Here is a 16,176-nt window from a genome sequence, read left to right on the forward strand (position 1 = left end):
TGGATCATCATCTGACCCCCGACAGAGACTCGGAATGATCTGAAAACATGTTTCTTGTTCTTAACAGACGAGCCAACGCACTCCATTCCTGGCAATCTCACTTTCTCGCAACCACCACCACCCCCCTCACAATCTCACTTCTCGCCCACCACCCAAATACCATCCTTGCCCCCCGAAACTTGCCCAAGTTCAACCCAAACGGCTGGCCCTCGCGAATCCTCCGCCCCAGAAACTTGGTAATTCCGGGAAAAACGTCGCGCGAGATATCGACGATCTCCACGCGATCTCGATCATATCCCGCCTCGACTAACAGCCGGAGGTATTCGTCTCGAGTGAGAAAATTGGCAAACGGGGTACCTGTGATCCAGCAGACGAGGCGCAATTTCAAGCGCTGCCAGAAGGAGGTCTGGTCGGCGAGGAGGAGATCAAAGGCCATGAAGGAGGCGTGGAGAGTGGTGTTGGCGTAGTGGAGGATGGGGAGACGGGATGGTTGAAAGTGGTACATTGTGTCGAGGGCGAGGAGCCAGGTTGATGATGATGACAATGAGGACGACGATGATGGTCTCGAGGAATTGGACTTGAGCGGGGTGGATGTTCTGATTATTTTGGTCATAGAAGTGTGCAGGTCGCCTGTCCAAGTCGATGGGTTGGCGGCATCGGCGCAGAAGATGTTGTAGTTTGAGAGGGAATCATTGAGGTTGTCGTTGTCGTTGTCGTTATTGTTGGCCTTGACCTCGTCGACACCACGCTTACCCAAGGAATTCTGTCGCTGATGATGCACTCGAATCCGCTGCTGACCCAATTCTGCCTGCGAAGGCTGTAATGTGATACCGACATAGACATCCACCAGCGGCCCGGCAGACGACTCTGCCCCCGCGACTCTCTGTTGAACAACCGGGCCAGCAGACTCGTGCACCGAGTGGGAGGTCGATTCGGAAATCCGAGTACTATTACTAGTACTGCTCGGTCTTGATTTTCTCAATGAAGCAATGTGAATAGATTGATCACCGCATCCACATCCGACATCCAGGATGCTGAGCGAGCGAGACTGAGACCGATCTTCTTCACGCAGACCCGCCTTTAACACTTGATCGAGTAGTGCTTGACAGGCTTTGGGAAAATCTTCAGTGTCCTGATTCGAGAAGGTCAGTACCTGGATTCATGTCTGCTATTACTTTACTAGGCACTGGATGCCATCACCCACGACACAGGTCTCATTTGGGGGGAGATGGTTCCAAAAAAAACACACACAAAGAGAAGAGAGAAAGAAAATATTTGTGGCAAGATTTTACCTTCCAATAACCCATGTTCATCCACATGGTCGCTGGCGGCAGCTGGATGTTAAGCACGGCATGGTCGAGTCCGTAGACCCGGCTCTCGAGGGACTTTTTCAAAAAGCCCAGCATATTCGTGTTCAGATTGGGAGGGATCTTCGATCTTGCATCGGTAGAGTTAAGGCACTCAATTCTAATCACATTCAAGCTCAAGAAGAGAATGATACTCGACCGGGGGACGAATGTAGGCTACACGGAGGATGGCTGGCAGATGAAAGTGGTTTGGTTTTCAGATCGTTGGACGCATACCGGGCGAGGTCTGTGATCGTGCAGTCCGGGGACCCGCTTCTTAGTACAGTGTGAGTCGAGTCTGGACTTGTGTTAGTGCGGAAAGTACATGGGACACCTTGGGAGGTTTTAGGCTACTTGACTTGGTAGATGAGTACTACACCCAGTAAGTTGAGGCCTGAAATTCCCGACGAGTAGCCTTCAACAATCAAATCTGTAGTTGCCCGAATAGCGCCTATCTCTTCGTCCAAGAAAAAAAAAGTCCCCAGTTGGTGCCGTTAACTACTTATCCACCTCAAATTGTACGAAATTTCCCAACGCAACATACCCTGCGCGTGACCCCGTTATGATTCAGTAAAGACAAACTGACATTCAAGAGGGTATTTATTATATTCATGAAAAAAAAAGATGCACCACCTATTTACTCTCTTGGTATCGCATTGCACACATGCCACATTAATGTTCGGGGAAGTCTCCCATTCCCAGAAGAAACCCGTCCCCAGAGCTCACTGAAAAAGCTCCCCGACGCACGGAATTTACTCCGTTCCCCTTCTCTAGTAGTCAGAGAAGTTCGTCTTCCCTCCCCTTCATGATCGATCATCCCAGGGTACTGCCACACCCAGCTCGGTAGCAACCCTCATCGCCGATACAATACAGCCTTCCAGTAGCACCATGCCATCCCAGCACCAGCCACCAGCAAGATAGACGCCGTAGTCTCCATTCCGCCACGTGCATGCCGCGGATGGGGATGCAGTGGGCGCATTCTTCTTCCTCTCCTTCCTCTCATCGTCACCGTCTTCATCCTCGTCTCGACTTTGGAAGATGGAATTGACCAACAGGCGACTGAGTGGACTGCGGAGCACCCGCGTAAAGCTCGCAGAACGGATAATCTTGGACTTGTCGACGGCGAAGAGCGGATTCGTCGACACGAGGATGGAATTGGATTGCTCATGCACGGCCTCGGTGATGCTGCCGTTGGATAAGAGGTGGATTCGTTGGGTGGGAGGGGTCTTTGGGTTCGTCCCTCCTGACTTGTGGGCGCGTTTCATCGACGCGGTGGTCTTTGTTGCCTGCAACATGGGTTGGATGGTAGATTCGTCGGTGTGTGCGATGGTTTCGACAGAGGTCGTAGGGATGGCTGACAGGGGCGCGTGAACCTCGGTATAGAGCGCGGCGGCCGCATCGGGCGATACCGCCAGAACGACGAGATCAAAGTGTTCGGATGATGATTCCCCTGCCTCTGTCGCGTATTCGAGCTTCACTCCTCCGTGGCCATCGGGGATCACCCGCGTCAGATTGACACCCAGTCGCAATTCCACGCCTTCCAAGAGCTTCGGTTGTACGCATTGCACCCCCGCGCTGACCACGTAGTGCTGCTGGCGATGCGTGCGGCGCTTATATTCCAACACGTCGGACGCGGGGAAATTCAGAAGCTCCTGATGCGAACAGGTGCAGACACTGGAGATGAGCGGGAGGAGATAGTGATCCGTGTAGTGTTGAGGCATGCGAACTCGTCGGAGGTAATGGTCGAACGATTCACTCAAACGTCCGCTCTGCAGATCCTCTTCGTGCGGTGGGATGAAGAAGCAGCAGAATGTGAACCAGAGATAGCACAGAACCGCATAGACGGCTTCCACACACCAGTGGATGAGCTCAGAGGTTCGAGGAATTGGAGGGAATTGGTGGAAATTCGAGGCGTAGACCATCTGCGGACCTGGGAGACACGAGTTTGATGGCGGCAACGGGGATGATGACTGCTGTCGCTGGGGAATTCTCGTAAAACTGAACAAAAACGGCTGTTCGTGATAATCCACCCCTAAATAGTCGTACATCCGCGCCAAATTCTGGTAAAAGCCACCGGCAAAGGCGCGCATGGGCACATCTGCCCAGACCGGTTGACCGTGCGGATCTGACGAAGGGATTCGGATGGACTCGGCGCTCAGCGATATTTGATTCCTCTATCGATCGCCCTCGGAGTTAGTCCCATCACTCTCCATCCTCGACAGCACCCTTTCTCGGGCTTTTTGCTTCTATTCTTCGCGACCGCCATGTGGGCTTCGGTGGTTTGCACCGGTCAACTGGCTGATAAAACCCACCTTTTCAATCACGGTGACTTGATACCGCTTCTGGGGATCCTGATGCAACAGATGGGCGGTCGCCAGACCGGCCATGCCTGTGCCCACGACCGCGACCCTCTTCGGTCGCATTTCTTGTGGAGTTTCCATTGCCGTGTGACGCTGCCCTCAACTGGATCGTCGTATCGTCGTGACACACTTCGGGGAGTATGAGATCAGAACAATAAAAGAAGGAGATAGAGATTAGAAAGAAAAAAAAAGGGCGGAAAATATTTTCTTGAGTGAACTGGAGTGCGTCTAGTTACAAGTCGCTGCTTAGGAAGACATGAAGCTTGTCCAGCCAGCGAACAAGACACCGTTCGAAGTGATCGAACACGGGATGAGAATCACGGGAAGGCGAATTTAGATGGGGGGACGAGAGAACAAGAAGAGGAGGAAAAAGCACCACGTGCGGCGGAATTGCGGTTTCCCTTCTTTTTCTCGAAGGCTCAAGAGAATTCAGAATAAAAAAAAAAGGATCGAAAATTTGGAGGAAAAAAAAATCCTAGGGGGAAATTCAAAACAAGAAGAAAACCCGGGGTTGGTGGGCAGGTGGAAATGCAGCAGACCCGCGCAAAACGGGGAAATGTGCTTCTCAGGGAACTGGTCACCGATTCTACCAGCTCGTGAACACCTCACATACCAGTCTCAAACTAGCAGTTATTCTCACTCGCCAGTAGTCTCTGAGCTCATTCCAGCTCTTTACTTCGCTTCTACTGAGCACCAGGGGGAATAATCCTTGCCTTTACGACAAGCCCCAGCAAGCTGAAGAAGCTCTTGGACACAGACCCATCACCGAGTCGGCCGCGGCTCACTGAATGCCCCAATGCTCGTGGGCTTCTTGTCAGGGATCCAATCCCATGATGATCGATCGGCGACACCCGGCATTCTACGTCATCTGGCCCCCTTTGGCACCAGCTGATGCGTGACACGGTCAACTCGACCGGCAGAAGCTTTCCTCAAGAACAGGACTTGGGAGCTCATGAGGGCAAGTTCCTGCCGGATCACGCATGACACCAGTCGTCTGCTCAATGGCTCGACGCAGGATCGGCTTCTCAGTGCTCCCCGTCGGAGGAGAAGCCCCCCATTTTGGAGGTGGGAGTCTGGATCAATCATGTCCACCCACTCAGATCGTGAACCCTGGACGCGTGCGGAGCCACATATGCCCCTTTCCACCCCGCGGCTGATGCACCAATTGGACCATTTTGACGATGGAGCCCCGTCAACTTTGCAGAAGTTTTCCAAGAACCGGTGAGCCTAAACACGTTTCGTATTCGCGAATCGTCCCAGAGATTCTTCAAAGAGTCTCTCTCTCTCTTTCTCGAGTCTCTCCTCTATCCTCTCCGCTCTGTACTCTCTTCAAGGGTCGAGCCAAATGGTTCGCGGGACGTAGCAATCGACCACCGATCCGCCGGCCAAAAACCAGTGACCCCGCACGTGATGAGGAATAGACTCGTAAAGGGGAGTACCCACAGTGACCATCAGGCTTCACCTTCACATACCACCCGAGCATCGATTCATGTTGAAGAGGTTTCACGGTTGATCCCTGGCGTTTCTGTTTGGAAGGTTGCCATTCACTGCTACAGATACCTGACCTCTGGTGCGTGAAGCGGATGCTAGCCCTGCCAACTTATCCGACGACCTTATAAAGAGTAGTTGCCTCCCATGGGGACGATCCATGGGGACTGATCCGTACTTGATCAAGCATTGGTGGTCATCCACTCATGGCAATTCAAGACTGCACTTGGTCAGTGAGGACCCTTTGAAGCACTTCTGGTTAGTCGGGGGTAGTAGTCAATGCTCCTGCTCCAGCAATGCCAAATTTCACCAAATTTGCTTCACAATGCTCCCCCAGTAAGCATCAGTCCAGGCGATGAAACCAAGTATGATTTTGGCTATCCCGAATCGTGATGATGTATTGCAGCAGCTACTCGATGACGTGAGCAACTGGTCAACCTCAATCTGGTGAACCCTCACGGGATACGGATAGCTCAGTCAATCATGGTGCACAAAGATGGAGACTACAACCTATGGATCTGAAGTGCCAATTAGGATGAGCAGAGCCAGAGTATGAAATCGAATTGATGATAGATTGATTCATCAGTCAAACCTTGTGAAGCAAATCAAAGCAAAACATGGTGAGGCGGCTGGTAAGGGCTAAGAAACTTGACCCTGATATGTACACATACAGCCTCACATGGAAATCTCCGATGACAGATCGCCCCAGAATTTGAATGATACGTGTCAGTCACTTGTTCTGCAAAAATGGGGCCCTAAGCTAGCATATTCCACATGTGGAAGAGGGGGAAAAAAAGAAGGTCCCGTGCGGACATCAACCATCAAACCAGACAAAAATCACTCTTTTCCATTGAACGCCCGTATCAAGATCCTACGGCAATTCCGCCATGATACTGTCGCAGATTTCGAGAAAAGTGCGATGCGTCATCTTCGGCCCGAGATCCTGTCGATCTCGAAGCGAATTGATGGCCGTCGGCATTTCAACATAAAGCTCCAGAAACATGGATTCGAGAGCAAAGCACGGAGAAACGGGGATTGCCTCCTCATTCAGCCGGGCCACGGCGCCTTTCCATGCTCGAACATACGCGATCGATGAGTCTTGACCTTGTCGTGTGGTCTTCCACAAGCTGGCAACCGCCTTGGATGCGGGAGTCTCCTCCCCCTCGAGGTAAGAGTATTGAATCATGAGCCATGGATCATCCATGAACCGCGGGAGTCGATCAGGGTCTAGTTCAGCCAGAGAGAATTCGGCGTATCATTCAAGATCTTCGATTACCTTGAGGTCTAGCTGGTTCAAGATCCAGTATTTCACGACCATGGTCCCATGTGTCCAGAGACCATATTTCAGGTCACTCTCGGGTGGATGAGGAGTTTTGATATCGATAATACCGAGGAGATTAAGTTGGGCGAGAATCCCCTTGACACCGATACGCCATGCTGTCAGGTTGGCTCGGCTGCCCTTTTGGAGTTTCCAAGTGGGCGGAAGAGCGAATGGATAAATTGGGAATAGATGTGTAGCTTGATTTATAGTCTCAGATCCCTGAATGGGGGTGTTGGACATGCTGGAAATTCAGATGGTATGGTGGTCTCGAACGTGGATGTAGAGAACTTGCAAGTTCTGTAGTTTTGCAGTATAAGTCTGAGACTAGCATTGTGATGAAATGAATATCAAATCCGAAAAGGAGAAAGAAAATAAAGTACCTCAAAGCTTTGAGAGGCAAGTAGCCAGCAATCTGGGCTCTGTTGACGTGAAACCATTCCTCGAGACCGTAGTCTGCGAAGCCGAATCAGACTCGTAAAGTAGTGTGCGCATCATCGCAACGTTTTTGAACATTCGTGAGTCCAGAACGCAAAAATTCTTATATCCTTATTGAAAAATGTTGGGTTGGTCTCCCAAAAGAGTCAGGAGGTTTATCTGGTCTCATTATAATTTGTTTTTGTTGAAGATGCAGGGAATTTTTCAGATGGGCATCTATCTACTGACTCAATCGTAGAGCCCTCCAGTGGGCTATTGCATTTGTCAACACTTTCTTCATCGCTGCCCAGACAGGAAGTACCACGAATTTTCGTGTCAAGCATCTCACATCATTGATCAAACTAGCTTGAAAAGAGAATCATGAAGCTCGAATACCCCCCTTTCACTGGAATAACAGGCACAAGCCCCACACAAAAAGAACGGAGCTGGACCGTTGGCGAAGTGTCGTGCTTGATGATTCACCTTGAACATTCCAACTGCTCACAGATTGATTAGCCAATGGCTTTTTTGGACTCGCAGTAGTCTGACCTTGTCAGTAGTGCATTCGATAGTACTTGGAAGTCACTATCTAGCTGCGTGTGATCAAAGATCACTGGCGTTCGTACGAACTCGTGTTGGCTGTGTTGTGTCCAGCCATGTGGCTCAACCCGCATTAATTTCAGCAATGCAGCATCTCTACACTATGCTGAACGCTCGACTCGTAAAAGCTAGAGGAAGTGCAGTGTCCAAAGTATCTTGTCGCATACCACGGATTTGTTGATTTGACCACATCTGTAGCGTTCATTATTCTGCTACTCCTGAAAGTTTCCAGCATCGCAGGGAGTTTGAATTATCGCGCCGTTGCAAGGATCACCACTAGGATCAGCAGCCCGCAGCTCTCATGTTTACTTTAGCTACGAGTCTCATGACTCAGATTGGCACTGCGCTCGGCTTGTAGGTGGCCGCTCACGAGAATTGTGTCTCGTGTCTCTCGCTCCTCTCATAGCACTATTCCTGGCCCGATATGACCCTAGATCACCAATTCACGCTTGATGTTCCCCACAATATATCACCGTCGAGTCGATCCGGAACATCTCGAACTCCACCGAAAATATGGCCATAAAGTCCGGATTGGCCCCAACTGTGTCGGTATTCTCGATTCAGAGCCTTATTAGAACACTCTATTCTACTTGAAATTCCTGGAAAATGGTATCTCAACGCTCCAGTCCGGCTCTGGCTGTCGTTCTCACCTAGCTTCAGGGCCACAAGACACCTACGACTGACCAGACACATCCCGAATACATGATCAGAGTGACATGAATCGGCCGAACGATGTCTTCAGGATTGAGGGTCGTCGCCTTATCAACCCATCGAGCACACTCAAGATGAACAGCGGCATAACAAAAATATTCGCCCGATCCGTGGGCTCTGAATGATGACAAAGATCCTCAAATATGAACCCCCCTGATCGATGAGACTATCGTGAGATTCATGCAGAAGCTTGCTCAAACAGTTGTTGATAGTCCAAATGTCGACACTATCGGCCCGGCCGATGAATGGATCGAATACTGTAAGTATTCAAATAGCGGCTTAATGAAAAGTGTCTAATCTTGACCCCCTCGCTAACCTTATGGCCTGAAAGTCGCTTGGGATACCACTGCAAACGGCTTCATTGACCAGGAAAAAGACGTGGACAGCTTGATCACAGATCTGAGAAAAGGACCTCTTGAGTTTGTTCCGGTACGTCCACTGGGAACTTGAGAATCTGAATATCTTGAGCCGGATGGTGAAAAGAACGTAACTTCTCACATTCATAGGTTTCGCAACTCTCGAGGGTCGACGCATTTCTCCACAAGACTCCCATCTACCGCATGGAAACACCTTTGGTTTTGTCTCCGGTAGTGGTGGTGATCGTGTTTTTATGGGTCAATATCTAGCTACAGTGGAGATTCAAAAGCCGATCACCTCAGTTTACAACGCATTCGAAGTGAGCGAGAACGGCAATCCTAAGGATTCAGGACTGACGCGCTGACCGCTTCATTTAGGATTGCGTCCGCAGATCCGCAACAAGAATGTCGATGTCGCAATGCGTGCTTTGTTTAACGGTACGATATGCTGGTGGTTATCAATAGAAGATCCTTTGAAAACTTGGGAGAGTGTCGCATGGCGAACGATTGATGTCTCGAAATACCGTAAAACCAAGCGGGAAATCATGAGAAAGACAGTCAAAAGAGAAAAGAAAAATCATACTGCCAGGGTTATCAAGTAGAAAGTCAAAGTAAAGAGAGAAAAACGCCCGTTGCTTGTACACCGTAAGCCATTTCGCCAGTTGCCCGCACCGATGCATCAGTCATTAGAAAAGGGAAGAGAGAGAGAGAGACTGTTGTGCCCGCCAATGAATTCCTCGCCAGTGGGGATTTTCCGGCAATATCTCCAGGTTTTGGAGAATCTGAATTTCATTTCAATTCGGGCTCTTCGTGGAATGTAACCTCTGCCTTGGGCGTGGTCTCGTCCAAGGAATCGCCGATCTTGACCCCATATCCTTCATCAGTAATTTCTCCCCACCCGGAACTGCGACGGCTGACACGGCCCGATGTAATGAAGTAAGGGCTATTGACAGCACCACTGATACTGGCAGCTGTGCTGTCATTCCGGGCGTGAGAAGCAGCGCCACCGCGAGTACTTGCTCCGTCACCGGCGACTTGGCTCGGTCGGGGGACATGGAAATTGCGGTCGCCACTGGTGCCCAGGGCAGCCGTTCCGGGTGAGGAATACACACTTATTCGCTCAGCACTTGCGAGCCCAACAATACTCGGTCGAGCCGGTACTCCTTGAACGTTGAAGGCCGACGCGCTCGAGGATTCGACTACGCTACCACTTAGCAAACTCAGTGGCAAGCTTTCCCGGCTACCGCCAAAGACCGAAGAAGGCGCCAATGCCCGCACAGAGGCATTTGTGTCCAAGGAGTTGCGGCGGCGTCGCTTCGATGAGCTTGCGAGGGTCAGAATTGAGGCGTTATCGTTCAAGGCATTGTTTGCGATCGCAGTATTGTAAGTCATCGATTGACTGTGAGGAACCAGATGGGAGGGGACTGCTGTCGCAGGAGAAGACGACGGGGGAAACTGATGCGAGAATTGCACCTGTTGCGGACCGGAATGTTGTGTCGATGCTCCATGTGTCGGCCCAGGCTGTGTATTCTGTGCAGTGTAAAGCTGGGTAGACGGTGCCGCGGATTGTACCGTTGTCAGTGTAGTGGTCAATGAGCGAACCGAAGGGGCGGGCGATGAGAAAGTGCTGCCTTCTCCTCCGCCATGCGAACTCACACCCCCGCCCCCAGTCGCCATTGTCCCTGCCTTAGAATACTCTGCATCCGAGATCGCGGTGTCGCCGTTCGTGGATACAGTCGGAGCAGCCGACTTGGCGCTTCTTGCGGTCACTGGATTCTCATACCCTGAGTACACCAGGGAAGGATCACTCCGCGATTGAGACTCATTCAGATCACGGTCGCCACTTTCCGAGTATGAATCGCTTCTATTCGAGTGGCCGATCGTGCCTGACAGAGGGTATGGATTGTTGCCTTGCCCCCCATTCTTTTTCCCCTTAGAGTTCGCATGTCGCTTATGAGTCCATCGGTTTGAGCCGGAATCTGAGGAGCTTTTAAGGCTTGCGAGTCGTTTCATCCAACTCGCGAAGGGGCGACGCCGACCGTTGCGATCTGATTGTATCCCCCATTAGTGAGCTTAATGTCGCGCGCGGGACCCACAAAGACATTAACCAGCTCAGCTTACCATGCACTCTTGCGGGCGCTTCAGCTGTAGCCATCATGATTTCGGCCTGAGCAGTATCCAGCCAGTTTCCTTGAATTAATGATGTGTCTTGGAACAAGCAGCAGGCGTATGAAACAGCGGGTCAGATTGCGCAACACCGCAGCCGCCGAGGAGTATGCGGGATCACTATTTATCCGCAAAAGTCATGTGCCATCGCCTGATGTCAACCTTTCGCCTTCGCTTTCACTTCTGATGAAAGAATCGTCAACAAACGTGGTCAACCCCTCGGATCGAATTCTCGATCCTGGAAAACGATACTCAGTCTTCGTTTGACCTCGCAGCTTCCAGATGTCATAATGGTGGAGGCGTGGCAACGCTCCTGCCTGCTTTGTAACTATTCTCGTCTTTCTTGCCGCCTGGATACTATGGGAAACACCACCTTACCGGGACCTCTTGCAGATCTCTCCAATGGATAAAATGAATCATGTCCATGAAGACTGGTCAAACGATTCGGGCACTGCCAGCAGATGTGGCAGCCAAGATCAAGTCTTCAACTTCGATCACTGACCTTCATGGGGTTGTTCTAGAGTTGGCCAAGAACTCGCTGGATGCAGGGGCTCAGATAATTTCGATCAGCGTGGACTTCAAACGAGGAGGCTGCATAGTTGAGGATGATGGACTGGGAATTCTGCCTGAAGAGTTTGAGCCTCACGGTGGTCTGGGCAAACCACATCGTAAGTATTCATCGTTTCGTCATTTCGGCGACTTTCTGACCCTCATTTTTGTGCAGACACGTCCAAATTCGGCATTACGGACATGTATGGTCACCGGGGTCTTTATCTCTCATCTTTGGCATCTTTATCCCTGCTTACTGTGACATCCCGGCACAAAAGACATGCAAGCACCAACTCAATTGTCTTTCATCACGCGAGACCCGTGGCCCGTTTGACACCGGCTTTGAAGGGCCAACACCTTCAGCTGCGCGATCATGGCACTCGCGTTACTGTCAACAACCTTTTTGGAAATATGCCGGTTCGTGTTCGAAACCGGGCACTGGTTTTCGAGAAGGCTGAAGCAGTAGAGAAGGAGTGGGAGACCATGAAACACATTCTGGTGTCTCTCATGCTCGCCAACGGTCAAATTTCAAAGCTCACCCTGTCTGATATGACTCGGCAGAAAAGCGTCACGCTCCATGCCAACGGGCCAATCGATACAGTCGATCTCGCGCGCGTGGGCACTATTCTTGCACAATCTGGCTATATGGAACCGCGCCACATGGACTCCTGGCAAGCAGTATCCGCACGCACTACAGATCTGAAAATACAAGCGGCAATATCCACTCTACCGAGTCTTTCGAAAAGAGTACAGTTCATATCTCTTGGTAATGATCCAATATCTTCATCGCACCCATCCAATATTCTGTACAGCGAGATTAATCGGCTCATGGCTTCTTCTGGGTATGGTGACCCAGCAAGATTGTCCGATTTGGAGATTTCAACTTGCACCATGCCAGGAGGCAGGAGGTCAGAATCGCTGGGCGGTATGAGAAGCCGAAGCGGATTAAAGCCCATTCGTAAATGGCCAATGTTCTTTATTCGCATCGATACGGAGCGACTTGGATCCGTTCAAGACGGCGATGATCTCTCTTTTGCCCTCACAAAGTCTTTCCAAGATATACAGGATGTTCTACAATCGATGGTGTTGGAATTTTTGAAACAACAGGATTTGAAACCATCCGAAGCTCGGAAAAGGTCCAAGGTGGTTCATCGTACCCGGAGCAGGTCAGGTACTGCGCGCACACATGCCAAACGACCTGAAAGCAGTGTCATGTGTCATCGAAGTCCGAGTGGGAAAGAAGATTTTGCACACGGATTAAAACTGCCACTTTTTGAAAGATCGCAGTCAGCCAATACCGATCTACAATACAGCAACTGGTCCCGCATCAAAGCGGCGAAAGCGCCCGAGAAAGCGGCGCTTGAACGAAAGACTGTCAATCCGCCTGTTTTTGACACAGACGAAAGGCCATCTTATTCTAGCCGTGGATCCTCGCTATTGCCGCTGCAGAAATGCGAGTCGAGTCAAAGTCCGCACTTTGGCGCACATTCTGGCAACGTGGAGTCAACCCACAAAATCCAGGGTCTTAGAACAACTTGCGCCCACGACAAGTGCCAGGAGCATGGCCATTCTGAGTCCACGAGGGACAAATTGATACCTTGGGTTGATCCGCGAACTGGCAAAACGCACCAAATCAACTCGCGGACAGGGCAAACCGTCAACTTACGAAAGATTGAGGCTGGCCCTAGGTCCAACAGCTTCTTTACTACGCTGCAGCGGCAAGGTCGGTCTCAAGGACCGAGAACTGCCTCAGCACCCTCGTTGTGGGTGGAGAATATGCTGGACTCCTGGGATAACCCCGTCTTTCCAAGATCCGAGGCGCGTGTACCGAGTTTGAACTTTGAAAGTGATCAAGCCAACATTACGAAGGGCTCAGATCGCTGCCAAGACAACATTGCGATTCTGAACAAGACCCACGTCGCGCGGTTCAAGGGCAAGCTGGGACGTGAGGCCCTAAAAATGGCCACTATTGTCGCTCAGGTGGACAGAAAGTTCATCCTCGCCAAATTAAACCCCTGCAAGTCAACCTTGCCAGGTCATAGCGATTCTCGGGGCGTTCTGGTATTGATCGACCAACACGCCGCTGACGAGCGATGTCGGGTAGAACAACTGTATGAAGACATGTTCATATCGGGTGATTTCGTGTCTCGACTTGACCAAGTCCAAACCGTGGAGATCGATCCGATCGTGCTCCGCGTCTCTGCCTCCGAGCTTGCGCTTCTACGAAGGTGCTCAAAATTTTGGGCTAGCTGGGGAATCACTTATAGCATGGCCACTGACGGCGCTCCTGAAGGGGTCATTCATATCAAGACCTTGCCGACTCTCATTGCTGAGCGGTGTCGACTTGAGCCTGAACTGCTTGTAGACATTCTTCGCCGTGAGATATGGCTTTGGGAGACCGAAGAAAGACAAGCCGGTATGGGAAGGCCTGCGAATAATTCGCGACCGGAATGCAACACCTTTCTGGGCGGCGGGGACACAGACTCTAAACATTCGTGGGTGCAAAAGCTGAAAGGATGCCCACAGGGAATTCTCGATCTTCTCAACTCTCGAGCATGTCGGGGCGCCATCATGTTTAATGATCCCCTCGCAATCAATGAGTGCGAGGCATTAGTTGCCAGGCTTTCCAGATGTGCATTCCCCTTCCAATGTGCTCACGGTCGGCCGTCTATGATTCCTATTCTGGACATGAGAGCTCAGTCTGGCGTTGAAGCTTCTTTGCCCGCTTCTGATGTGATAGGTTCAATTGACATTGAAGATGATCAGCGCGACACAGATTTTCTGGATGCGTTCAGGAGACGGTATGAAAAGTGAGCGAATACGACGATCCTTGAGCCGGATTGTCATCAGTTTCCTGCGCTCTGATGGCCTGTCTGCCTCGCAAGACCTCTTTATCTACCCATTTGTCACCTTTTCATGATTTCAAACCTGGCGTCCTCTGTAGACTACTCCTACATACGCACCGGCCTCGCTATGCGCATGGCTTGTCCAAGTTGACAGCTATGTGGAGAAGTCGAGTATATGATACATCAGATCTTGATAACTTGGTGCGCTTGTTTGACGCAGAGAACTCTCTAGAGTCCTCCCTTTCTCAACATGAGCCTCGGACTCTAACCTTATTTCTTCAGTACACTCGCCTTATTTTCCAGTTTCAATACGCGCACTGTTAAATGTAGAACTGTCCCATGACACCAAAAGAGCTCTTTCCAGTAGACAACCCCTAAAACAAAAGGCACTTTTGCACCCACGCGTCGGGCGACGTGAGTGTCGCCTAGGGCAACAAAAAGTCGTGGCACAGACGCTACTCAAATGAACCCACCAGTCCTACCAAGGATAAAACTTTAAATCTAGCGCGGAACTCCGACCCAACTATCCAAAACCTTGGATCCGACGCCAAGGCTCTGGGCTTGAACACAAAAATCTATCCCTTACATACAATACATCATAGGAGAGTCTCGCCTCGCTTGTACATGTGCGCGGTGCGATGCACCTTGTTGACTGTTTAATGTACAAGTATGGCTGAGAGTCGTCCGTTAACCACCTGGCCAAGTACTCTCTGTTTTTTTTCTCTCTTTTTTCTTTATAAAAAAAACCCCTCAAAACAAAAAGAAATACAAGAACCAAGACTTCTAACCCCAAAAACCCCGGATAGCAATTAATCTTTCCCACCAAGAGTCTTAAAAATAAAAAATAAAAATAAAAAGCCGCGCGTGCGCAATGTGGAAACGGTTTCACATAAAGGCAAACCGATACGTCCCGGGTAATAAAGATGGTGTACAATGGATAAAGTACAGTAGTACTCCTAGGGTACGGTACATTTGAAGAATCTTGAGCTCCACAGTCCAGTCTAGTCCGCGGTACTTTTTTGGGGGGAAAGCTGCGCTGGAACAATAGCTTTGAACCTTGCCTGGTACTTTCAAGGTTCTCCTGTAGGGTGGAATTCAAGATTGAGTTTTCGTCAGAAAGGAAACGAAAACCAAGGTACAGGAAAGGTCAAAAGTAGAGTGGAACTCAACATGGATTCCACCTACAGGAGGAGAATCTTACCAGAAGAGGGAGTACTTTACTCGGAAGAGGGAAGAGGACCAAGGTAAAAGGTAGGAATAAAGAGAAATGTCTTCTACTGGCAAGGTTCTCCTCTTGCAGATTCATTTGAGAAGATCGAGTTTTACTGTACTTTTCATGTCCTCAACCTTGGTCCTCGTTTTGACTGAGAGTAAAAGGTTTCAGGGTCTTTGAGGGATGGAAGTGTGTATAGAGAGCGGCAGAGCAAGATGTAAACCGTTATGAAGATGAGGTAGAAGGAAGCTCTTGGGGGTAAGCGTTTTACGCATGCACTGTACGGTATGTACACTACTTTTGATTCAGTACCGGGGGAAAAAGGAAAAATAAACGCGCAGTTGACTCTGATCTCAAGAAGAATTGTTATATTCAAAGTAGCTTTCAGCAACAATAAATGCAGTATCTTGTACAAAGAAAAGCTTGTCACGCTTCTCTTTACATCCTCGAAATGGATATTAACCACAAAGACGCTATGAACGACATCATTGAAAAAAAAATTCAAATAGAAGGAGATTGTGAGGTTTCTCGCGTCAAGGAGTCTCAATGGAAATTCCCGACGGAAGACAAAAGAGAGGAATGGAAGGAGGGGGAAAGCAGAGTAGAATGAAATCCCGATGAAAACTCCATTTGCCCACAATTGGCGACCTTTTGAACGCTGTCGCTTGGTTGCGATGACATCTGCCGTGCGGGAATATAAAGACACAAGTACCGCCCATAGACCGTAGAATGATGGAAGTAGGCGAGGAGAAGGAGGGCGAGTGACAGGATGACAGCATGAGAAAAAGAAGAACTGAGACGAATGA

At 50.1% G+C, this 16,176-nt stretch overlaps 6 protein-coding genes across 6 annotated transcripts; 2 read left to right on the plus strand and 4 right to left on the minus strand.

The window, feature by feature from the left end:
• Positions 1–97: 97 nt before the first annotated feature.
• POX_h09450 (uncharacterized protein) lies at positions 98–1,406 on the minus strand (the record flags this gene model as incomplete). The annotated part of the gene is made up of 2 exons (XM_050118204.1): positions 98–1,132; positions 1,293–1,406. 2 exons carry the CDS (start codon positions 1,404–1,406, stop codon positions 98–100), a joined length of 1,149 nt encoding a protein of 382 aa, XP_049964991.1.
• Positions 1,407–2,149: 743 nt separating this feature from the next.
• Positions 2,150–3,787, minus strand: POX_h09451 (uncharacterized protein; the record flags this gene model as incomplete). The annotated part of the gene is made up of 2 exons (XM_050118205.1): positions 2,150–3,520; positions 3,659–3,787. 2 exons carry the CDS (start codon positions 3,785–3,787, stop codon positions 2,150–2,152), a joined length of 1,500 nt encoding a protein of 499 aa, XP_049964992.1.
• Positions 3,788–6,065: 2,278 nt separating this feature from the next.
• POX_h09452 (uncharacterized protein) lies at positions 6,066–6,755 on the minus strand (the record flags this gene model as incomplete). Its single annotated transcript, XM_050118206.1, has 2 exons — positions 6,066–6,356; positions 6,471–6,755. 2 exons carry the CDS (start codon positions 6,753–6,755, stop codon positions 6,066–6,068), a joined length of 576 nt encoding a protein of 191 aa, XP_049964993.1.
• A 1,665-nt stretch (positions 6,756–8,420) lies between these two features.
• Positions 8,421–8,866, plus strand: POX_h09453 (uncharacterized protein; the record flags this gene model as incomplete). The annotated part of the gene is made up of 3 exons (XM_050118207.1): positions 8,421–8,499; positions 8,572–8,669; positions 8,747–8,866. The coding sequence occupies 3 exons, from the start codon at positions 8,421–8,423 to the stop codon at positions 8,864–8,866; spliced, it is 297 nt and encodes a 98-aa protein (XP_049964994.1).
• Positions 8,867–9,385: 519 nt separating this feature from the next.
• POX_h09454 (uncharacterized protein) lies at positions 9,386–10,751 on the minus strand (the record flags this gene model as incomplete). The annotated part of the gene is made up of 2 exons (XM_050118208.1): positions 9,386–10,644; positions 10,718–10,751. 2 exons carry the CDS (start codon positions 10,749–10,751, stop codon positions 9,386–9,388), a joined length of 1,293 nt encoding a protein of 430 aa, XP_049964995.1.
• Positions 10,752–11,180: 429 nt separating this feature from the next.
• Positions 11,181–14,125, plus strand: POX_h09455 (uncharacterized protein; the record flags this gene model as incomplete). The annotated part of the gene is made up of 2 exons (XM_050118209.1): positions 11,181–11,430; positions 11,487–14,125. 2 exons carry the CDS (start codon positions 11,181–11,183, stop codon positions 14,123–14,125), a joined length of 2,889 nt encoding a protein of 962 aa, XP_049964996.1.
• Between the last annotated feature and the right edge of the window lie 2,051 nt (positions 14,126–16,176).

Source organism: Penicillium oxalicum, chromosome VIII, assembly GCF_001723175.1.
Source record: "Penicillium oxalicum strain HP7-1 chromosome VIII, whole genome shotgun sequence".
Classification (NCBI taxonomy): Eukaryota; Fungi; Ascomycota; class Eurotiomycetes; order Eurotiales; family Aspergillaceae; genus Penicillium; species Penicillium oxalicum.